We start from the raw sequence: 25,260 nt of genomic DNA on the forward strand, positions 1-25,260 counted from the left end.
CTGCAAGAAGGACATGAAGGCCTTTGTTGTTGTTTCACCAGCAGCAGCTATCCAGAGGCATAGGATCAGGGCTGGCCCAAGACATTTTGGCAATGTAGACAAAATGCCCCACCTCTGCTCCTGCAGATCTGGGTCACCACCCCACCCCACCATCTCTCTGCCCAAGCCGTTGAATTTGTGCTGCCATCACAAGGCAGCAGCGGCAAGGGCACAGCAGTGAGGGCAACGGGGCTATGTTGGCAAGGGCTGGCAACAGCACAATGGCATGGGTGGCAAGCGGATCTGCCGCCTGAAGCAAATGGCTTCACCTCACCTAATGCACGGGCCACTCCTGCATAGGATCCCTTAACCTGGGGATAGTCTGCTGCCATTATGAATGGTAGCCATTGATGGATGTTGTGTCCTTAGGTTGCAGATTGGGAGCTGAGGTTGAGAGGAAGCGGCTTTTGTGAGCCCAACTTGTGTGTTCATGGCAGAGGCAAGATTTGAACTGGGACATCCTGATGCTTCGCACACACCACTCACTTGTTACGTTACACTAGGGACGCGGGTGGCGCTGTGATCCAAACCATTGAGCCTAGGGCTTTCCGATCGGAAGGTTGGTGGTTTGAATCCCTGCAACAAGGTGAGCTCCCATTGCTCAGTCTTAGCTCCTGCCAACCTAGCAGTTCAAAAGCACATCAAAGTGCAAGTAGATAAATAGGTACCACTCCGGCGGGAAGATAAACGGTGTTTCCGTGCACTGCTCTGGTTTCACCAGAAGCGGCTTAGTCATGCTGGCCACATGACCCGGAAAAACTGTCTGCGGACAAACGTCGGCTCCCTCGGCCAGTAAAGCGAGATGACCGCTACAACCCCAGAGTCATTCGCAACTGGACTTAACTGTCAGGGATCCTTACCTTTACCTTTAGCTTCTTCTCATCCAGATGAGCTCCTGATTCCTTGGGCTCTTCTTGAGCTAATTTCTTCAGGGTCTTTCGATCATTGACTTTTAGCTTTACCAAGCGCACGCCGCACTTTTGCCAGCAGCTTTGGGGTGTTTAGACTGTTTGATTTCTGAAAATATACTAATCGTTGTTGGCGGCGTTGCACACATGCATGCATATTGCACACAAACCCCGTAGGGTATTGGTACGGGTGTACAAAGATGGCTTGGGACACAAGTATTTAAAGGAGCAACTTCCTCACAATCTGCTGGCCCATGCATTCAGTTCTAGGGGGAAGCCTGGTTTGTAGCCCACTGATGGGCTTAGTTTATTTGCTGGTGACACAAGATAGTGTCCTCCTGGTTGCGGTACCCTGATTGTGGAATTTCCTTCTAATGCACCCAGCAGCGGTCCATGTGATACTGGCATCACTACAAATTGCTCAGCCTCAGCTTTCTTAGCCCCGCCCAGAAAAGCTGTAGCAATGCTGGTGTTGAGCTGGTGACTCCACCCCAACTCATGGGCCACTTCTGTGTGGACGTATGGCGTCCCCTTAGCAGTAGTGGGACGCGGGTGGTGCTGTGGGTAAAACCTCAGCGCCTAGGACTTGCCGATCGCATGGTCGGCGGTTCGAATCCCCGCGGCGGGGTGCGCTCCCGTCGTTCGGTCCCAGTGCCTGCCAACCTAGCAGTTAGAAAGCACCCCCGGGTGCAAGTAGATAAATAGGGACCACTTACCAGCGGGAAGGTAAACGGCGTTCCGTGTGCTGCGCTGGCTCGCCAGATGCAGCTTGTCACGCTGGCCACGTGACCCGGAAGTGTCTGCGGACAGCGCTGGCTCCCGGCCTATAGAGTGAGATGAGCGCACAACCCTAGAGTCTGGCAAGACTGGCCCGTACGGGCAGGGGGACCTTTACCTTACCTATGGCGTCCCCTTAGCAGTCAGTTTTCCAGCATCAACTGTAAGGTGCATTTTCTCCTTTGGGCTTTTGGGCGATGGAACACTCTATGGAAGCCCAGCTGTCCTTATTTTCTCTGCGGAAGGATGGAAATTGCTTACAGTTGTTATGTACTTTTGGTAAGAAGACTTCTAATTGTTTCAAACCTTGTTCTGTGACAATGTATTTTTATCTGATTGTGTTGCAGGCTACCCTGGGATCCTACAGGATGAAGGGTGGTTTAAAAATGAAATAAATAATTATGAATCTGTGGCTTTGTTTCCCTTCAGCCTGTTAGATTTCTGTAAGCTAAATTTCAAGCCTTAAGTATCTTCTTGTTGCTAGGCAACACCACCATCCTGTTTGTGAGAACCTTGTCCAGCGAATAGATTGGTACCACCTGGTGCTTGCCTGTTAAGGTGCGCATCAGCTACCAATCTGCATAAGCAGGTGGATAGAGGAATAGAGCAATTCTTTAAAGGATTCCTTCGGCTTATTAGCTTGTCTGTTTGCTGAAGCTTTCAGTCTCAATATGGCCAGTGGTCCAAGCTAAAGGAAGATTGAGATTTCAACCACAAACAGTATAGGGCTTGTGATACGCTTTTTGGTGTTGTGTGCAAAGTGCTAAGATTGTGTCCCTTCATCAAATCTTGGATCTCCAGGGGCTCGTTTTAGCACACAGCCTGTTTGGACCTGTGATTTGTACATCCTTGACAAGTTAGGAGGACAGTGGCTAGAAGCAAGCTCCTGGCCCCATTCAGAGAACAGAATGGCTCTCTTCAAAACCAGCCAGATGCCCATGAGAAGCCCCTGAGCAGGACATGAAATCAACTGGGTGATCCCACTTTGGATGTTTAGAGGTGTTTAGGGACATGTTCCCTCTGATCCTGGTGGTAGTCTAGCCACCAAGGCTGTTGTTGTTTAGTCATTTAGTCGTGTCCGACTCTTCGTGACCCCATGGACCAGAGCACGCCAGGCACTCCTGTCTTTCACTGCCTCCCGCAGTTTGGTCAAACTCATGCTGGTAGCTTCGAGAACACTGTCCAACCATCTCGTCCTCTGTCGTCCCCTTCTCCTTGTGCCCTCCATCTTCCCCAACATCAGGGTCTTTTCCAGGGAGTCTTCTCTTCTCATGAGGTGGCCAAAGTATTGGAGCCTCAGCTTCAGGATCTGTCTTTCCAGTGAGCACTCAGGGCTGATTTCCTTCAGAATGGAGAGGTTTGATCTTCTTGCAGGCCATGGGACTCTCAAGAGTCTCCTCCAGCACCATAATTCAAAAGCATACATTCTTTGGTGATCAGCCTTCTTTATGGTCCAGCTCTCACTTCCATACATCACTACTGGGAAAACCATAGCTTTAACTATACAGACCTTTGTTGGAAAGGTGATGTCTCTGGCTAGCAGAGACATCACCCAGCCACCAAGGCTTGTAGTCATCAATAGTCTTATCATTTGTCTAACCCCCTTTTAAAGCCATGTAAGTCAGTGGTCATCTTTTGATAGTAAGTTCCATAGTTTTATTATGTACTATGCAATGAACCTCTTTTTGTCTGTCCTGGATCTTCCAACATTCAGATTCATAGGGTGAACCCAGGTTCTGGTATCATGAGATGAGGAAGAAAACCTCTCTATCCACTTTCTCCACCCCAAACATAATTTCATAACCTTCTATCATGTCTCTGTTTACTTGCCTGTTCCCTGTTCCTCCTAGGAGAGTTCCCCCAAACCCTTGATCATCTTGATTGCCCTTTTCTGAACTCCTTCCAGTCCTATTGACATTATTTTTGAGGTCTCTTTTTCAGAAGAGAGGCTTGTAGATTTGCTGCCCCTCCATTGCCTGCGACCCTTAGCTCAGAATGACAAAGCGGCTTCATAAAAGCCTCCCAGAACAGAGACATGCTGTTCCAAGACAAGATTTTGTCCCTTTAATTCTATTACAGTCAGCAGCTGAGAATGCAGATAGGTACAGAATTATTTCCTTAGTACGTAGTGGCTCTGTCTGGTTCTGACATCTGCTAGCGTAATGTCTCAAGTATCCCACCAGCCATCCCTAAAAGCCAAAACAACGCAATTCTCCGCAAGTAGCACACCTTCTCCTCTGTCTGCTTCTGAGTTCAGCTTTTGCTACATGTGCCCTTGCTCCCTTGAGCTTACAACTGCTTTCTTGTACTGAGGGCTAGTAGGCTTTGTAGGCTTTGGCTGAAGATCTCAACAGGGCAGTGTCAGGTTTGAATCCATGGGCCTTGCTTGTTTTCCTGATCCACCTCTTTTGTTTGTTGACCAGCTGCAGCTTGGTTGGCCACTGGGGACATTAGCCAGCTTCCTGGGAGATCCTGACTGGCTTTTGCATAAGAAGTCCATGTGAGGCTTCTGGTTTATGACTTCATGTTAGTCTTTCTTTGGCTACCCCTCTGATGTTTCCCTTACCCTCTGATACACTTATCTGACTTACTTGATTGCCTTCTTGCTCATGCTTGGGGATTCAGGACCATTCCTGAAGAGTGTCTCAAGTTCTAGTCAAGGTTTGTTTCACCCCCTGAAAATTTATAGGACTTTTACAAGCACCGTCAGATGTCCTAGGGTTGATTTTATGTGAATTCCGCACTTCCATTATAGGGGATCCAGAGACTGTTCAGCCCCATTAGCCACTGTTTTCAGAAGGGGACATAATCAATGCCATTCTTCTAGAAAAAGAGGTGCTGGAACTCACCATGAACACCTCCCTTGAAGTTCTCTTATAATGGCAATGGTGCCCACCTGAGAGGTGCCACAACTGAGTTTTGGTGAATTCTGGTTGGGGGAAAAAGCCCTGGACATAAAGTACCTAAAAATGGAGTGAGCCAGGGATTGGGATTTGTAGATTTCATATAGGAGCCCCCAAAGAAAGCATTATGTGGATTTGCTTTGGACTTCATTTCTAGGAACTAACTCTGGTCCATAGTTGTGGGCTAAGTCCATGAGCGATCCCATCACCCTCTGCATAGTGGGCTAAATGAATCTTAGGTTTACTCAGCATGGCAATTCTTAATTTCATGAGGTCTACTCATGAGGTCTACTGATAGGTTGTGTGTGGCTATCAGTCAAGACACGCCAACGCTACTGACCATCACATTTCGTGGTAGCAAATTCCATAAATTAATTATGCATTGTGTGAATACTTGTCTGCTCTGGATCTATAGCTGATCAATTTCATTGGAAGACTGCTAAGGTCTGGTATTATGGGAAAGGGGGTAAGAGTTCTTTCCACACCAAGCATAATTTTATAAGGTTCTATTAAGCATCCCTTCAATTTTGTGTTGTGGGGAACGCAACTAAAATCTTCCAGTGCTCTAGTCTTTCTTTGTATGGAAAGTGCTCTGATTTCTTGATCATTTTGGTTGCCTTTTTTGTAACTTTCCCAGCTTTGATTTCTTCTTCTTGTTTTATTTAAGAATTTCCCAAAATTTTAGTACATACAAATTTTAGTAATCTTTATCTATCTAATACATCTGGACTTGCCCCCAATGGTTTCCCAATTCCTCCTTGTTATGCAGCTGCATATCCTCTTTAACCACCCTCTTTCACTCCACTTAATATCCTAATTACTGCTGCTCACAGTTCAGATCCTATTTGTAAATTTATCTGACTGTTACACCTCTTCAAGTACTCTACAAAGGGTTTCCACTCCTCCCTTAGCAGTGTCTCCTCTTGATCCCTACTTTTTGTTGTCATACTCTCCAACTCCACATATTCTATTAGTTTATTTTGCCACTCCTCTTGAGATTTCATGGTTTTTCCACCTTTGTGCATAGATTACTCTTGCTGCTGTTGTCACATTCAGAAAAGAGATTAAGTGCCTTCTTGGGGATATTGGAGTTTGTTATTCCTAAGAGGAAGACCTCTGTATTTGGGGGAAATTGTCATCTTTATAATCTTTTTTACTTCTCCATAGATCATTTCCCAGTATCATTTGGCTTTTTTTGCATGTCTACCACATCAAAGGGACGTGGGTGGTGCTGTGGGTTAAACCACTGAGCCTAGGACTTGCCGATCAGAAGGTTGGCGGTTTGAACCCCGTGATGGGGTGAGCTCCCTCTGCTCGGTCCCTGCTCCTGCCAACCTAGCAGTTCAAAAGCACGTCAAAGTGCAAGTAGATAAATAGGTACCGCTCCGGCGGGAAGGTAAACGGCGTTTCCGTGCGCTGCTCTGGTTTCGCCAGAAGTGGCTTAGTCATGCTGGCCACATGGCCCGGAAGCTGTATGCCGGCTCCCTCGGCCAGTAAAGCGAGATGAGCGCCGCAACCACAGAGGTGGCCACGACTGGACCTAATATTCAGTGGTCCCTTTACCCTTTACCTTACCACATGAAAGCTGTAAAAAAAAAGTGGACATGCAGCTTTGATTTCTTCTTTTGAGAGGAGCAAGCAATGATTTCTGGGGTGCCAATGAAATAAGAATGTATTTTGAGGATTATGCCCCAGCATTCCTTGAAATATCTTAAAGAACTGTGGGGTGCACTTTTTCTAAAAGAAGGCAATGCGGCTGTTTTAGGTGCCTTGCTTTTAGTAAACCACTTTAGTTTGAGTAAGGGGTCTATATTTTTTGTTAAATATGTAATAAATTGTTGGACTAGCCTTGTCTTACTTAAGGAGAATCAGACCCACAACTGCGCATTTGTTTTCTTGCGGTGTCAACTTGCCGGTCCCTTGTTTGTGGCATATAAAAAAGCCTAACCACAAGGCTTTGAGAATTTTTGTTGGGTGCGTGTTTGTGTTTTCTTCTTGCCTTTTCCCTCCAAGCCTAGTGGTCTTAGCAGTTATTTTTCACTGGTTTTCCGTGACATGTTTCTGAAAGTATTGGCAGGGCTCTGTCACTGTGCACAGGTATAATTGAAACTTGTTTTCTCCAAGGAATCACTCAGCTGTGTGGTTTATTTGTTTACTGACATTGACAGAGATCTTAATGGCTTTTTAAACCCAATTTGTGCATCGCTGAATATCCTCCAAAGAGGAAGATCTGATTAAATTTATCGGTGGAATGAAGTCTCCTCTCTGCAGAGCTGTTGGCTGCATTGTGAAAGTCCGCACCCAAGTGAAGCATTCTGGGCTCAGAAACCCCATGGCCTACCAACCTGTTTGTCTAACAAAGATGATGCAAAGTTTCAGGGAGATTCTCTTGTCTCGCCATGGGTTTCTATACCTCCTTGAGTTCCATGGAGGAAAGGCGGGGTATACATTTGATTAATAAATCCATTGTTCCCTTCTTCTTTGCTAATGATTCATGTCTGGACCAAATTTCATTAATATATTGCTGGGGTTTGCCAAAATTTAATTGATGTCTCATTTGTGGACATTGTAAAAGGATGTTTTCAGGAATTTTATTGACTTTGCTGCTTACCTTCTGTCAGGGAACTGCCATCAGAGGCACGGGAGAAGGAGAGGGTCTCTGATTCTGCAGGGGAAGGTCCAAGCACTAGAGGGAGACTCAGCCGGGAGGAAGGGGAAGAGAATGAGTGTGACACCAGGGATCCAGGAGAGCAACGGGACAGGGAGGTGCAGGGGCTCCAGGACTCTTCGTTGGAAGTTAGCGAGGAGAGCCCAAGCACCCCGCTGCCCACGCCCACCCTGCGCAGGAGACTCCCGCGCAGTGAGAGGCAGAAACGATTGGGCGTCAAACAACTCTTATGTTGACAACGCTTTAAGAAACGCCCACAGACAGATTCTACAAGTGACTAAGGGCAGCCACGCTAATATGGGCTGCGTAGTTCGGAGGGTTTAACCAGGCAATCCGATGCTCAAACGGAGCAGGATTACGCATGAGTAACTCCCAACCACTACACCTTCCAATTAACATTTGCGTGATGAAAACTCAGACTCAGGCAGCCATTTTAAAAATAGCTTCAGTATAAAGTTATTTCCATGGCTGCACAGTATTGTTAACCGTTCTTTCCATGGTGAATGTGGCATCCACCCTGTAGCAGGAATGATGTGGAGAGCCTGTTCTACACCTCTAACTCCTGGTGGAACGCTCTGTCGCAAGAGACCAGGACCCTGCGGAATGTGACATCTTGCCGCAGGGCCTGCAAGACCCGCCAGGCCTTTGGCCGGGGTCCAGTCTGGTTCCCCCCCTCTCCTTATAAGAACTTGCATGAAAGTGCCCCCCCCCAACTTTTCTCACAGGCTCATATAAGATCAGTATAAACAGTTAGGCCTGGTGAGCATTTAAGGTCCCCATCCCTAATTTGCGGGTTGCCATCTGATTAGAGTTCACTTTGATTCTGATTGGATTTCAGGATGTATTTTAATTGATTGCTTGATTTTATGGTAATATGTTATATATTTGATGTTAGCTGCTCTGAGCTCAGTTTTGGCCGGGGAGGGCTGGGTGTAAATAAAATCTATTATTATTATTATTATTATTATTATTATTATTATTATTATTATTATTATTTAGGATGTTTCCAGATGACCTTTTTATTGATGCCTCCCCCTCCCAGTCTGCTCCCTGTTCTCCTTCTGACCACTCATCGCCCTCCCCCCCAATCCCCGGGCTCTGAGGCGGCTTACCTTGGGAGTTCCCACCCCTCCTCTACATCCAGCCAGTCCATGACATGTACAGAACAGAGCAGTGGACCCCCTCTTGTGAAACAACCCAATTCCTGTTTTGCAGCATGCTATTGTGAATGGACAACTTTGCGCAAGCAAAGGGACTGTGTGGATCTGCTTTCCATCACTGATCCCAGAACCCAAACTGTGCAATTTAGGCTAGCATAACCAAACACTCATCATAGTATAAATGGGGACACATTATACTTGCGTTCATTTGTTTTCTCCTTTTCGGTTTGCAGTGCCTACAACAAGAATCCTGGCTACTGGAGGGGCATCCCACAATAAAGCAATTTTACAAGTAAGTTGGGCTTACTGCATTTGGGATACCAAACCTTTGAGCTATTGGGCCGGCAGGGGACTGATCTCAAGCAGAAGTTGGGGCCAAAGAAATATTATTTTTTTACAAGTCCAGACACAGATGCAGTTGGAGGAATGATTGTTTTGGCCCTTAGCCAACAGTGCGAAACAGCAGAGAAACAGTTGTAGGTAGGCAGGGCTGGGTCAGCCTGTAGAGCTAGGAATGTTCCCATTGAACACTCTCACAGAAAATCAGCATTGTTTAAATCAGGGGTCAGTAACCTTTTTCAGCCGTGGGACGGTCCACCGTCCCTCAGACTATGAGGGGGGCCAGACTATATTTTTTTTGGGGGGGGGAATGAACGAATTCCTATGCCCCACAAATAACCCAGAGATGCGTTTTAAATAAAAGGACACATTCTACTCATGTAAAAACACGCTGATTCCCAGACTGTTCGCGGGCCGGATTGAGAAGGCAATTGAGCCACATCCGGCCCCTCGGCCTTAGGTTGCCTATCCCTGGCTTAAACAATGGTCTGAGCACAACCTGGAGATTAACTACCTGCATGTTAGAGATTCACGACTGTTTTTTACTATTAGAAATGAAACTTAGAGGGTCATTGGAAGTATGAGGAGCACTGAAGGTTGGCACATGCCCCAGAAAGGTTACCCAGACGGGGATGCAGCCTTCAGGGCTGAAAAAGGTTCCATACCCCTGCTTTATTATTTTGAGGCAACACTCCAAAAAGCCGCAGAAACTTCCTTTGTCATGTGGCCTTCCAGATTCAGTGCCTGGGAACTTCAGTGACTAGTTATCCAAACCTGATTATCAGTACAAGGTCCCGTCTTGAAACAAACGCCGCTCTGTAAGCCTTGGCAATGGAAACAAAACTGCCTACCGTCTCTCTTTCCCACAGTCTGGTTGTAACAGATGCTTTTTATGCTTCTCAGGTCTTGTCTGATGTGTTCAGTGCTCCAGTTTACACTATTGACACTGCTAATTCAGCCTGTTTAGGATCTGCTTACAGAGCAATCCATGGTAAGTCAACCAAAGAGTCCTCTAAGCAGCATGAACAGGATTCAAAAACTTTGTTTGCAGTTGCTGCCTCCCGTGCTTGTCACAGGCGAATCCTCAGCTTAAATTTATGTCCTTACCTGCTCTTTTCCCAAGGCTCTCTTGAGTCAGGTTATTGAATGTGCTGTGTAGGAATAGGAGAAGAGCTCTGTTGGATCAGGCTAAAGTCCTGCCTAGTCTAGCATCCTGTTTCCCACAATGGCCAGCTAGATGCCTCGGGGAGCTCACAGGCAGGGCATGAAAGCACCTTCCTGTTGGCTTTTCGCAGTATGGTAGCGCTGCAGAGAGCTTGCTGGGGAGATCATGCATTAAAAAGAAAGGACTCAAAAAGTACTTAAAGGTTTTAATAAGAAAAACAAAAACTCCATTTACACTAAATACATCAACAAACCAACATGACCCAACCACCAACCCATCCCCCAGGGTAATGGCAGAGCTAGGTGCTGCTCCTTATATACTCTACCCAAATGCTGACACGCCTTAATCAAATACAACTCAGCAGCACCTGCTATGTTTCACAGCTGTAAAGCTGGGTCTCGTTATCTTGCTCTGGCCCTTGCTCTGGCCCCTTAAAGACATACACATGGAGTGGAACAATGATGAACCTTTACATTTAAAGAAACCATTCAACATTTCCCTGGTCTTGTCCCCCAGCTCCTGATATTCACTTACCTACTGCTTTGGACAGGGACGCGGGTGGCGCTGTGCGTTAAACCACAGAGCCTAGAAGATCTAATTAGCTGCCATGTGGCTAATAGTCACTGGCAGACCTCTCCTCCATGAACATATCTACCCCCATTTTATAAGGCTGTTTGGACTTTTCTCCCCTCTGCTCAGGGCAAGATGGTTCCTAAGTAGTCATATGGAGCCTGTTGGGTAAGGGAGGTGCCACTTCAGTTGGAACCAGAAGGAGCTGGATGGTAGGCGGCTCACCAGGTTGTTCTGTTTTGCTCTTTTCTCTGTGTCTGCCCTCTAGCCACTACAGGAAGGGGTCAGCAAACCTTTTCAGCAGGGGGCCGGTCCACTGTCCCTCAGACCTTGTTCGGGGCAGGACTATATTTTGGGGAAAAAATATGAACGAATTCCTATGCCCCACAAATAATCCAGAGATGCATTTTAAATAAAAGCACACATTCTACTCTTGTAAAAACACCAGGCAGGCCCCACAAATAACTCAGAGATGCATTTTAGTTAAAGGACACATTCTACTCATGTAAAAACACGCTGATTCCTGGGCCGTCCGTGGGCTGGATTTAGAAGGCGATTGGGCTGGATCTGGCCCCCGGGCCTTAGTTTGCCTACCCATGTAGTACAGTGTACCTGACAAAAAACCCAACTTCTGTAATATGCCCCAGTCTTAGAAGCACAAGAGGTAATACGGTGCAAGGCAGAAGCATGCAGTTTGTTAAATGTACATGGCATGCTGGAAGTGTAGTCTGTGGCATGGAGGACTGGGGGTCAATGCAGGAGGGAAACATGAAGTCCTGCCCGTATGGTGGTGGAACCAAGATTAAATAAACAATAAGTATAAAATTTTGAGACCCAATTTAAGACACTCGTGTGCTTTTCAAGTTCACATGATGTGTTTACTCTTCCCAGGAGGAAGGTTCCTAGACCACTGCAGTTCAAACCCTTTGTAGATAATATAATTCTATAAAGAGACACTGGCATGGTGGCCTGTGTGGTAAGTGAGTTTTGCAGGAGATAGTCCACTTTCTTTTTTAGGTCACAAATGAACTACATGGGTGTTAGTAAAACACACACAATAACAGAGTCTTGAGACACCTTAAAGCAGTGATGGCCAAACTTGGCCCTTCGGCTGTTTTGGGATTACAACTCCCATCATCCCTAGCTAACAGGACCAGTGGTCAGGGATGATGGGAATTGTAGTCCCAAAACAACTGGAGGGCCAAGTTTGGCCATCACTGCCTTAAAGTCTATCACAATGTCCACCCAAACATTTGCCATGCAGAATCTGAATCTGTTAATCCTAAAGTGCCAAAAGACTCTTTGTGGGTGTGTTTGCTTTAACAGACCAGCGCATATATGTGTGGCAGACAAGCTAGCAAAAATATTGGTAAAACTGAGATAATATTTTTTCCTCCTTGCCCCCAAATTTCTTCCTTTTTGTAGCTAACTCTTCCTTTTTTAAATCATGCTTTGTCCTTGAATTTATTACTTCTCCATATTTCCCCATCTATTTGCTGCTTTATTGGCGTTCCTCAATGATTACTGATACTGTTGAACTTGCAACTCTGTGGCTAGCTTTGCCCTCCATGGGACAAATTGAATGACTGACATAAACTCAATCTCCGAGACCCTGCTTGCCCAGGCCCAAGTGCATTGGAATGTAAGATCTTTACCCTTTATCCTTCACTTCTGAATGCTGACCTGACCAAGGAAGATCAATGCAATGTATTAATTTGCCAAGGAGTCCAGGCACATCCCTCATCTTGTTTCTGCTCATTGATCAGGTCTGTGATCCTCATTGCAGGACTCGTGGCAGAGACAAGCGTGTCCTTGACTGATGTTGTGAAATTAGCACCAGAGCCCAGATTAGTTGCTACTCCGACAGCTGGCATGGCTCAGGTGAGATGGCTTCAGGCAATTTTATTGGTTGGCTTCCCCCTCCCCCCCTTTTTGTTTCTTTCTGCTTTACAAATAGATTGGCAGATAATTAAAATGTTTATAGAGGGGAGAGAACTTATTACGGGAAGAATCGCTTTTTTTGGATGTACTGCAAATCAGTATTATAGGGTGAATCTGAGCTAGTCATTTTCAAGTCTCCTTTGTTTAAGGAATATGTTCGGGGTTGAGTGTTTGCCTTGGAATCGCCAGAGTTCCCTGAGAAGGGGGAATGACCAGTTTTAAGTGTATTGTATGAATGGCAAACTTCTACCTTCAGGTACCCGTATTTTTCGCTCTATAAGACGCACCAGACCACAACACGCACCTAGTTTTTGGAGGAGGAAAACAAGAAAAAAAATATTCTGAATCTCAGAAGCCAGAACAGCAAAAGGAATTGCTACACAGTGAAAGCAGCAATCCCTCTTGCTGTTCTGGCTTCTGGGATAGCTGCGCAGCCTGCATTCGCTCCATAAGACGCACGCACATTTCCCCTTACTTTTTAGGGAGCAAGTCTTATAGAGCAAAAAATACGGTAACTCTTTCTGGATAAAACTGAATGGAGATGAATCTCTGCACATCACAAAGGATTTGGGTGCATGTTGGACTGTGTGAATTCAGTAGAGCTCAAACCTAACCATCTCCTGTGGTTGTGCATTTCAGAAGAAGGGAGAGTTGGTTTTACTGGGTAAGCTGTTTTTTCAACTAAACTTGCCCACCGCTACTGATTTTCACTGAAGATGCTGCACAAACTTCTCTTGGATACTGGGTTCCTGTTATGGTAAAGCTTTATGGCCACATATGCCTCTGTAGTTCCCTGTTGTGCATTGAACTACCTTGATGTTGGGATGCCCAACTGGCTGCGTTGCATTGGTAAATCAGTGCCATGTTACCATCGGTGGAAGGTGTCTTAGATGGGATCAGCCATGAGTGTAGAGATGTCAAGGGTTTGGAGCTGTTAATTAAGCCCTTGGGAAGCTATCCACCTCCTCCTGAGAATTTTAACATGCACTGTAGCAGCAAGTATTAGCAACAACAGCAAAAGTAATTATGCCAGGCATGTTACAAGTCACTGGCAGAGAGTAGCTTGCTGCTGATGGGAACGAGCTATTCAAGCCTAGCATGGCTGGACAAATTCCCACGATTGCAGCCCCTACGCTTTGGAGCCACTCCTCTTGACCTGCCTTTCTGTGCAGTAAACACATCATGTGTTTACTATTCCCAGGAGGAAGGTTCCTAGACCACTGCAGTTCAAACCCTTTGTAGATAATATCATTCTTATAAAGAGACACTGGCATGGTGGCCTGTGTGGTAAGTGAGTTTTGCAGGAGATAGTCCACTTTCTCTTTCAGGTCACAAATGAACTACATGGGTGTGAGTGAAACACACACAATAACAGAGTCTTGAGACACCTTAAAGCAGTGATGGTCAAACTTGGCCCTCCAGCTGTTTTGGGACTACAACTCCCATGATCCCTAGCTAACAGGACCAGTGGTCAGGGATGTTGGGAATTGTAGTCCCCAGACAGCTGGAGGGCCAAGTTTGGCCATCACTGCCTTAAAGTCTATCACAATGTCCACCCAAACATTTGCCATGCAGAATCTGAATCTGTTAATCCTAAAATGCCAAAAGACTCTTTGTGGGTGTGTTTGCTTTAAAACGAAAGAGGAAAGGCACTGGAACTGACGTGATTTCTCTGTTTTCCAACACAGTCCAATCCCCTTGCAGTCAGATAGGTATTTCTGGTATCAAACGGAGCATGTCCATTTTTGAGCAGCATTTTTGATGCCAGGCACTGACGACTTGTGCCATAGAGAAGCGGGGATGGAGCAATTTGCCCTACATACATCATGGCCTTACCATCCCAGAGGCAGATCTTAATTTAAGTAAGAAACTAAGCATTGAAAACAAACCAACACGGGTTTGCTGCTGGCAGATTCACCCCTGTATAATGTATAGAGCAACTTACTCTATGTCCTAAGCTCATTATGCTGAGCTCTTCCCTGCCAGAAGTAGCCAATAATGTGGATTTAGGGGGCAGATAAATGCACAGGACACAGGGTAAGTTGTACTATACATTACAGAGAGGCGCAGAATTGCCATTCTTGGTACAGACTCATGCTTTCTCATAGCATGTAGTTTTCTCCTTTCCCTGTTTTTTTTCTGTGGGTTTGGGGGGCCTTGATGTCCTCAGACCAGATCTTACTAAAAATGCATTCTCCCCGGCCCCCCAACACTTCCCTTCCCATTTTAGAAATCTATACAATTCTGCTTGTTGACAGCATGGCTTCCTGTGTGAGCTTCATGGCTGCAAAACCACAAAAGCCAGAGGGCCTGTCAGTAATATAGTGTGCTAGCATGAAAAGTGCAGGAGAAGTTCATAATCTGATGAGTCAGTTTGGTTCTGTTTTTAACAGGGCTGCTTCTCTCTGTCCATCTGATTTCATTCTGTCGAGTTTAGCAGCTTTCACTTAAGTGATGGTTCTTTTTATAAACTTCAAAGTCAACCTGAGGTTAAGCGCTGTCTTCCTGGGGAATTCTCTGCAAAGCAACCTGCCTAACCTCATGTGAAGTTGTCTTGATCACAACCCTACGTTTTCTTTTTTTGGAGGGTATGAAATTTGTATCTTTGCCATGTGAAGAAATGCAAGCAACCGTTTTTAAAAAACCACACAAACGTGGATGGGCATGCGCACAAACAAAACCCTTCGCAGGGGATTAAGTATGTGTCTCCCTACGCACATTCATAGATGCATGTAAATCAAATGATTACTCGATGCTGCTGAATGAGTAAACTGACTCCATTGAAAAGTGTTGCCTTTGGAGCAGAATTTGCAATGGATGGGGAAGTGCTTTCTGTTGTGCAGATATGGGCTCCTGGTTTGAAGCCTTGAACTCGGGTGAGGCATGGATTCCCGTTTTTTCCTTCAGCAGCACCAAGACCATTTGTCAAAATAGAGGAGGACAAGCCAATCCCATTGGGATGCCAGCACCAGAGAGCTCAATCCTCTCTGTCCCGTGCATCAGAACCCCAGATTGCCAGTCCTATAACATGGCCTGCTATCCAAGGTCTGCTGGACTCCTATAGTCTTAGCAACTAGAAAGAAGCCACTCTGCACTTCTAGGTTGCACGCCTGAATGCAGCCTGCTTCATCTGCTCTAGGTACTTGGTATCTGTCTAGCGGTTGTTGGCACACAGCAGTCTGGTACCTCAATCACACATGTAAGTCACCATCCGATACTACGGACATCAAGTGATGAGCATCCATGTGTGACAAGCTCTCTTCACACCAGGTTGTTTCACATAAAGCCAACATATAGATGGGCGATGTCCTGAAGACATTGTGGACCCAGACGTTTGCATGCAACAAATGTAAATATACACCCAAGGTTTATTTCAGCACTGAAGTTGCTCCAAGGAATGCAGGCTAGCATTGTACCATTTGCCCAGTGAAGCTGCCTTGCCTCTTTTCACTTGCCAAACCAGCTCACAGACTGCTTTTTAAAATCCCCAGCGTTAGCAAAAACAAATAAGTGACAACACAGGTATTAGACAATCCTGAAGCAAAAGAGAAAGAGAAAACAATTACACCCATGAGTAGATATCAAGACTAATTTTATGAATGCTCCGTTGCGTTGCCCCCCACCTACATTTTAATAATAGGAGTGAGTGCAATGAAACTGAAGCACGCTGCCCTGTATCCCTTCTTGGAGACGGCGATGACATGCCTCATTGCACGGAAAACCTTGCTTCTTGTACCTCCTGGCAGATTTGCAAGTCATGTTCCACTGAGCCACTGAACAGGAAACAATGCAAGTGGGGTTGTGTGGGCTGGTTATGTTCTGGGTTTTCAAAAGGGAAATGGATTAATAATTCTTGGGTAGTGTCAGCGTGCTCTCATGTGTGAAGTTTTCGAGTTGATTCTGGTTTCAAGTCCATCTAGTGAGCCATCTGAGTGTGTGTGTGTGTGTGTGTCTCAGAGAGACAGAATGGTCTACAGGGTCTCCCATTGCCTCTGTTGAAATACCAGTAACTTTTGGCTTCTCTCCAAATTTTTCCATCCCTGCTGTTCACTACTAGATCTCTGTAACTAAGAATTAATGCATGAGCTTCCTTCCTTCCTACTCTTTCCCAATCAGAGGCTGAAGAGAAGGATAAAAATGTGAATGCTAATAATAATAATAATAATAATAATAATAATAATAATAATTTAGATTGTAAAGAGGGCATATGTTTTCATTTTATGATTATTTTTACAGCATCTAGATTCTATTTAAAATATGGTAGAAGGCAAGGGAGAGCAGAGAGAGAGAGAGAAGTGAGAGTTCTTTTTCCATTAAACTTATTTTATTACAGTGCTAGCTTATGCTGCAGTTCTTGTTTTGTAACCGAAGCTTGAGGCCCATTGCTCAGATTTCGCTTTAGTGTTTATCCTACAATTCGCTCAATATTAGCCTTGGAGTTGGCTTCTGGTTCTTGGGTGGTGAAAAACCAGGGTGCCTCCCAAAACAGTCTTCTTTTCTGGTATTCACCTGTTTAATTGCCAAACAAAGGAATGCCTTAGAAAATGATAGCAGAAGATGGAACAGGTTCACACAGGAGAAAGTGGTACCTGGTTTGCACACAGTTTGAAACAGCATCCCTCAATCTGGTGGCCATCAGATATTGTTGGACTACAACTCCCACGAGCCTTAGGCAGCATGGCCAATAGTCAGGGATAATGGGAGTTGCAGTCTAGCAATGTCTGGTGGGGGAAAGCTGACCCAGAGTTTAGTAGGTTAAACCAGCACTTTGAATTGTGTCTCCAAACAAACTGGGAGCCAGGTTGAGGACCATTGTTGGCGTAGGAACAGAGGCTTTCAGCCTTTTGGGGCCTGCAGTCATATTTGGAAATGTAAGAAACTGTTTTGGATACCACAAAGTACCCATTTCACAGAGTAAAAACTAGCAATGCTCAGACAACCATCCCAAAGAAAACAGCTACCCTCTAAAAGCAAATAAAATCCACAAAAATTGTACCCCCCCAAAAAAAGACAGGCAATCCCCTCCCAACCAACCCAAAAGAGAGAGAGAGAGAGAGAGAGAGAGAGAGAGAGAGAAAGAAAGAAAGAGCGAGCGAGGGCCTTAGTGGGTGCCAAGGGTTTTGGCTGAGGGTGCTGTGGTTCCCCTGGGTGCCATATTGGGCAATCTAGACATTGAACAAAGCCGGCCATGTAGAATTTAACAAAACAGGAGATTTATCTAATATCATGGAGGTGTCTGTCTTTGCGGTCTGGACTCTTGGCAAATGCCCTCATTTATCATGATGATGTTGCCGTGTTGGAAAGCTGGCCTGGAGCAACTGATTCTGTCTTCAAATCAGTGGACAAATGAATAGGCTGTTAAAAGAGCCATCTAATGGTAATTAATTTTTGCTCATTATCCATCCAGGGTGGATTTGAATGACCAGCTGAGCCCATCAAGTTCTTTGTGTCTTGTTTCAGTAAACCCACTGAGACTTCTCCCCCAACCCTCATTTGATAATAAAAAGGAGAAGAGGTAGAAGAGAAGATTTGAAAACATTTCTTTTAGAAAAGGAAGATTAATCCGAAGCAGTAGGCATGACTGAAATAACTGGGAAGATTTTATAACACTAAGTATATGCTAACAGACAGTAAGAATCCATTATTACGGCATTAAAATGCAGCACTAGTTTAGCAATCTATTAAAACCGGAGATGCTTGGCTTGTTGGTTAATTAAGCCAAAAGGCACAAGAATGGAGTACGATTATCTCGGAAGATAATCACAGTGCCGGTGTTTTTACAAGCCACATGCCCTGCAAAACGGCCTAACAATGTTAAGGCACATGACACTTGCTTCAAGGCCTCTCGCTGTTTTTGTGCATATGCATGGAAGTTGTTAATACAAAATGTTTGTGATTACCTTCCAAAGCCTTCAACTTGCTGCACACCTCTCTTATATACTGTATACTCGTAGCCTGATGCTGAGACCATGTGGTACCCAAATTACATGCATGTGCTTGCACCCTTTTAAATGTGCAGAATGGAACAGAGGGCTGTGACGCTGACTCCTGTGATTGGTGGCACTTCAACCCCTAGGCCAGCCTTGGCCAACCTAGTTCGCTCCGCATGTTTTGAACTACAACTCCCATCAGCCTATGCTGGCTGGGGCTGATGGGAATTGTAGTCTAAACCACCTGGGATACCAGGTTTGGAAAAGGTTACCCTAGATTATACATCCCTGAAGCAATCCACCCAGCTGTGCAGTGTGCACCCCTTTGTCCCTTTGTTTAACTTAAGGAAAGAGGACCGTATGGCAGACAACCATGTTGAGTGAATTTACCTTCATTTGAAGCTTCCTTCAAATGTTGGTTTTGCTTCCTTGAGGGACTTTCAGCCATGTCCAAGCAGGAGGAGCCGTCAGAGGGAGAAAGGCTTCCATCTAATGAGCTTATTACCAGCTGAATGAGGCTTCATAGTAAGTGGGGTGGTTCCATTTGTTGGGTGAAATGTCACGTTAATACAGTGGTACCTCAGTTCTTGAACAAAATCCGTTCGGCTTCTGAAATGTCTGAAAACCGAGACTCGGCTTCCCATTGGTTGCAAGAGCTTCTTGCACTCAGCGGAAGCCGTGTTGCATGTTTGGGTTCCGAAAAACATTCAAAAACTGAAGCATTTACTTCTGGTTTTTCAGAGTTCGGGAACTGAAATGTGCGACAACGGAGCTGTTTGGGAACCAAGGTTCCACTGTAATGGCGGGATCTAGACACATCAAAAAAATGTTCCAGGAAAATGTGTTGTAAACCTCATAATGGGAAATCACGTTGGTGAAAAACGGAACTCTACAGCGTCATCTGGTGTCACAGTGTTATAACGCATTTAAAATTCTTTTTCTTTACTAATATAGGTGAGTCCTATGTCAGTCCCCTTGCTGGGGTCACTCACAGAACTGGGCAAATAGCTTGAGAGAACCTTTGCTCTAGGTGGACTTGCCGTTTTAAAACAATCACTGCCTGTTGGTATTGATTTCTTATGGATTATTATTTTGTTTTATGGTGGTTTGTGGATTTTATTGTTTTTGTTTGCTGCTTCGCAGGCCTTTATTTATTTTTTGCAGTGAATGCAAGTAGCTGAAATCTCATTGAGGGTCAGGGCAAAGAGAGGAAAACTGCCTTTGTTTGCTATTCTCTTTCATCCTCCACACATCCATGCCCTGATCCAGCCCCTTATGTGGAACCAAACTTCTATGGGTATCATCAGTTGCTGGATCAGGGGCTGCCTACGTAACCCAAATGTCTGTGAAGTGACGCCTTGGTTTGTCCATGCTGCTTTGTTTTCAGTGGGATGTGCATTTGGATTGTCCCAGAAATAATAACATTGAAAACTGAAATGTGTGAGATCAAGGCTGAGCAAGCGAAGGTTGGAATGTGAAGGTTGTGCTTTTTAAGAGAACCATGAAAGAAGGACAGAAGGGCATGCGTACAAGAGTTTTTGCTAAAACTGTTAAGGACAGTTCCTTGTGATTAAACCAGTGGAAGCTAGTAGAAGGAAGTACTGGCATATACGGACATAACTGCCCCTTTGCTTCCATGTGCTTTTCCCATATTTGTTGTGTCACCCCTCGACTGCATGCTGTTGGAGGTTGTGTTGCCTTGCCCTTGCAATTCCCAAATAAACATCCTGTTTAAGGGACAGTTGGAGTCTGGATCTTATTGGCCACCCAGGAAGAACCCACAGGATATATTGGGTATTGAACCCCCAAATTTTCCCAATGAGATGAGCCTGGAAAGCAAAGCAGAGACAGCATCTTCACTCGGACGTGCATTCAACTTAACCTCCCACCCCTAATATCTTGCTCCATGAAGCAATAGTTTGCTTTCACATTATGGGGAGGGGGATATTCATTTGGTTTGCAGATCTACCTAATTTGTCTTCCTGAACCAATAAATTAATAAATCCCCATGAATGGAAAGTGGAGAGAAACTGTAGTTCACAGATCTATCCATCCCTATTCCTCCTTCAAATCCCAGCCGCTTGATGGAGAAAACTGCCTGCTCCTTCTATGCACCGAGGAGCCACAGTGGAGACTTGTAATGTATCTCCCACTTGCTTCAGATGCAGTTAAGGACAGGTAGCAAGTGAAACTAATTTACCCACTGGTAGCTGCCACGTATGCAGAAGTCTGCTGAGTGGATCGCTACACGCAGTAAGATCAGGCTTCTCGGGGTGGCCTGTATAATTACTTTTTGTAAAATATCACTCCTTGTGATGCATTAGATTTTGCTGCTGTAACGACGAGGGAATTTATGTTCCTAAGGGTCCTTTTTAACGCATCGTTGAGTGTTCTTTATTTCCTTTGGACATCAATTACAAAAAATAAATCCATTTAATTGCCTAAGGCTATATACTCCAGAAATCTCTTAGAAGGAGATTTCCAAAATAAGGTCAATAGAATGCAGCTACCTGAAATGCGAAGGAATTAGGCGTCACATTTTCAGTTGCTGCGGGTAGGTAAGGGTTCAGATTATTAACCTTTGATTTTATTGTCATGAATTTTTATTTAAGTATTTCTAGCCACACCCTTCATTGATTAAGAACCCCAAGGTGGATTGCATTTAAAATCCTCAAAAACATAAAAGTCCAGTTCATAACACAACAGAATCAGATAAAATATAAAGATTAAGAGAAACATACCATTTAAGAATGCACACAGTCTCGTCACATTAAACTCTTGCAAAACCCTGGGCAAAGAGAAGTTAGCAACTGGCGCTGAAAGAAAGTCAGGACCGTTCATACTTCAGAAGGAAAGGCATTCCATACAAAAGATACCAACACAGAGAAGACCCTGCTTGTCTTTCGTGGGCATGAAAGCTTATGCCATGATACATTTGTTAAGTCTTTAAAGGTACCATGAGATTTGGGCTTCCTGCAATTGATGTAATGACTTGGGATTAAACTGTCCAGGCAACTTCTCTCACCACACAGATACTGGTCAAGGTACAAGTGGGCTCTGTGAGTTGAAACTTGGAAACTAGGGTATAACATCTCGTTGTTTGTTTGACTGGTTAGATTAATTGGATTAAAAACATTTTGATTGATTGAAAGAGCAACTCCAATTAACCATGCAAGAGTCTTAAAAAGAAATAATTGGCATACAACATTAATAATAATAATAATATAATTGTATATAATCCACTTAATTTTATTTATTATTTCATAAAATTTATGCATCGCTTGATTGTAAAAAACAACAACCTCAAAGCCATTTACAAAAAAGATAAAATAGTAAGGTAAAGTATAATAAGTATAATTATTGTACTTACATGCAGGTCCCACTATCCAAACACTTGCCGTTTGAAAAGTCAGTTATCAAAACACAAGAGATTAGTACCCAAGCATTGCTATGCACACTGCTGATTCAGATATCCAAACAGCCAGACCTGTGTGTAGTATTGTAAACAAATAAGCAGTCTTAAACAAGCCTTCCTTCTTTCTGTTTTGCTGGTCCACAGCAGCCATTTTGTCAAAAACAATGGGGGGGGATAGAATCATAGAATTGTAGAGTTGGAAGGGATCCCGAGGGTAATCTAGTCCAACCCCCTGTGGTGCAGGAATCTCAACTAAATCCTACATGTGAAATGGCCATCTAACCTCTACTTATAAACCTCTAAGGAAGGAATATCCCCTCAATTTCTTCATCCAAGTCTTTTATAAAGATGTTGAACAACAACGGGCTGAGGACAGAACCCTGTGGCACTCCACTTGTCACTTTTCCCCAAGATGATGAGGAACCATTCGTGGAGAGCTTTATTTCCTATCTTGTTTGCCTTTTGCAAGATTTCAGAGGGTTTTCCTGGGTTTCCCCCTGTCAAAATTACATGGTCAGGAACGCATTAGAAATTTCCCCATAGAAATCATTGGAAATGATTGACTTGTTATGTGAACAATTTTCTGAGAACACACTGTGTTCCTTAGCGAGACCTGCAAGAATTCCCCCTCTTGCTGCAAACTGCAGGTGGCTGTCTGTATCAGGTACCCAAAGAGTTAAAGTAGACCAATGGCTGCAGCACCACGGAGAGCTCCAAGTGAGCAATTTGCTCCAACCAGGCTGGCGAAGAATTGAGGCTTAGGAGTCTCTTCCCCCAGCCCATCCTTCCCAGGCTTCCGAGCCTCCTTGGGCCTGAAGACTATGGCTCTTAAAGGGCCTGTTCACTGGTCTGAAGTGCTGGAGGAACTGGACATGGAGCAAAGGGTTAATTTCCTTCATGGGCACCAATCGTCCCATGGATGAGATAAGCCACAGGTGCAAGGTCAGCCAAGCCAGTTGCTATGGTAACGGCCTAGGGCTGACTATATAAGTGATTAAGGCATGTCAGCTCAGTAGTCAGTGAATCTTGAGAAGGGAGTCGAAGTCTGTGTTACGTCTTGAAAACGGAGCAACAGAGATACTCAGTGTGTGGATATATCTGTATCTGCAAAATCCTACAAGCTGTATAGAGACGCGGGTGGTGCTATGGTTTAAATCACTGAGTCTCTTGGGCTTGCCGATCAGAAGGTCAGCGGTTCGAATCCCCGTGATGGGGTGAGCTCCCGTTGCTCGGTCCCTGCTCCTGTCAACCTAGCAGTTAAAAAGCACGCCAGTGCAAGTAGATAAATAGGCACTGCTGCAGTGGAAAGGTAAATGGCATTTCCGTGCACTCTGGTTTCTATCACGGTGTTCTGTTGTGTCAGAAGTGGTTTAGTCATTCTGGCCACATGACCTGGAAAGCTGTCTGTGGACAAGTGCTGGCTCCCTTGGCCTGAAGCGAGATGAGCCCCATACCCCATAGTCACCTTGGACTGGACTTAACCGTCCAGGGGTCCTTTACCTTTACAAGCTGTATGCACAAATCAACATCAGGAACTATTACTGAAGCCTAATCTTCTAAGGCGGTAAACTATTTTGGACCCTATGTGGTGACTAGAACTGGGGGCATCATCCTCTGTGTGGGTATCTCATGTCAGATTCCCAACATGAAGATGAGCACATCTTTGCCTTTCTGTGGCTCCTGCCTTGTACACTGCTGGTGCCACTGGGCAGATGAATCAGTATTGAGGGCAGCATCTGTGAGGCTCAGGAGCCTGGCTCAGTTCTTCACCTGATTCTACAGCAGCCCCAGACTTGACTGGCTCCTCCTCATCTGAGCTCAAGGCTGGAGCCATGGCAATAGCTGGCGCCATCTTGAAAGAGGCATTCTTTCTTCTCTCAACACATGAGAGGGGATACCTTTTCTCAGATGGTGCCTCTGCAACAAGTGCGGATTTCATGTAGACACAAAGTATGCCATTTCTTTCATCCACATGAGCTTATATGCAGATTTAATTGATAAGGAGTCAATTGGTTAAAAACCCATGAAATTAATCAACCAAGATTTCTTCAGATCAGGCTGCGGCAATTCTGGCAACCCTAACCAGCCTTGATTGTTTAATGGGAACGATTCCAGGAGGAGGAAAGCCAGCTTTCAAATTACACAGCCTCTTCTTCAGACTGTGTGCCGCATTTTAAGAGTCCAAGATGGGTTGCAAAAGTTTCTTTATTTTATATCCCATATTTACAGTAACAGAGAGGCCCAAGGAGGTGAATTTCACAGAAAATTAATAGAAACAAAGAAAGAAGGATCGGTTTAATTTTCCCTCCACGTTCACATGGGTATAAAACAACAGCCAAACATCAGTTATTCATGCTAATGGCTGGGAGACCCATTGCAGCAGATGCTGGAATTTTGCAAATTAGCAAGTTAAGCATTCAAGTCCAATAAAACAGTCAAAAGCACTGTAGCCTTAAATGTAGCCGTTCGTTTCTTTTGACACTTTTAATTTAGAGCAATGTGTTCACCACTATGCTCTGGAACACGCCTGTATATAAAGGTAGTATGGTTCCTTTTCCCTCTCTCTTTTAATTTGTAAAAACAATAATAATGTTATTCACGCTGGGAAAGGAATACGGCGCTTGCTATCTCAGTAGCACAGCCGCTTTCAGCCAATACAGGGACCTGCTATTAAATCTCAGTTGGCACAAAGCAAGCAGGCTTTATCAGGGTTGCAGATAATCAAAGTGAGAATTAGTGAGGCTTGACTATAGATATTTCAGTAAATAAAAGAGCTATTTTTGCCTGACATATTGATGCCCCTAATACAGCCATAAGTGCTTGTTCGGTAGTTTGCTTGCTCCAACATATATATTCAAGGAAAACAAGATGCCGCGGTGTGCTATGAGGATGCAGCAGTAATTCCTGGTTCAGGCCAGAGGTTTGCAAGCCTTACCTTTCCTCCCCCCCTTTTTTTTGCCAAGCACCCTCAATCCTCTGAGGCTCAAGCTCCACATGAGTCTACCTCCACACTTTTCTCTATCCTTGAGGACAGGAAATAACCCACCATCTTGCTTGGGTGTGTATGTTTAGTTACACCAAGATGCTCATTAGTGCTGTACAGAAACTAGACTGGATGGGTTCTTGCCATAATGGCTTCAAAACAAATAGACATGAAAGGAAAGGAAAGAGTGATGAGGAGGGAAGAGGACAAAAAACACATCAGTTGGTTGTTGTGGCGATCACACAGGGTCCCTGGACGTTTGACGGTCTATTGACCCTGTGCCACCACTGTGATTGCTTTCTTCGCTGCCACCAACCCGTTTCTCACGGGTACACACGGAGTCCAGACAGTTGCTAACATAAACAAATAATCAAGTTTATTTTATAGGCATGAACAAGTTTATGGTTTCCGTTAATTTTTCTTGGCAGTTTCTTAATCTTAGTTTCTTTATTGACCTATACG

At 44.7% G+C, this 25,260-nt stretch overlaps 1 protein-coding gene across 6 annotated transcripts in view; it reads left to right on the forward strand.

Annotated features, from left to right (window-relative positions):
- XYLB (xylulokinase) overlaps positions 1–25,260 on the forward strand; it is a 119,701-nt gene that overhangs the window by 87,993 nt on the left and 6,448 nt on the right. For 4 of the 6 annotated variants that reach the window (XM_082192453.1, XM_082192452.1, XM_082192456.1 and 1 more), the window contains 3 exons: positions 8,689–8,747; positions 9,698–9,785; positions 12,316–12,410. In XM_082192453.1, coding sequence (XP_082048579.1) covers positions 8,689–8,747; positions 9,698–9,785; positions 12,316–12,410 — 242 coding nt within the window. Of the gene's footprint in view, positions 1–8,688; positions 8,748–9,697; positions 9,786–12,315; positions 12,411–18,834; positions 18,926–25,260 lie in introns of all 6 variants that reach the window. The other 2 variants (XM_082192454.1, XM_082192457.1) reach the window with 2 other exon arrangements.

This window comes from Podarcis vaucheri (genome assembly GCF_965113315.1).
Source record: "Podarcis vaucheri genome assembly, chromosome: 12".
Taxonomy (NCBI): domain Eukaryota; kingdom Metazoa; phylum Chordata; class Lepidosauria; order Squamata; family Lacertidae; genus Podarcis; species Podarcis vaucheri.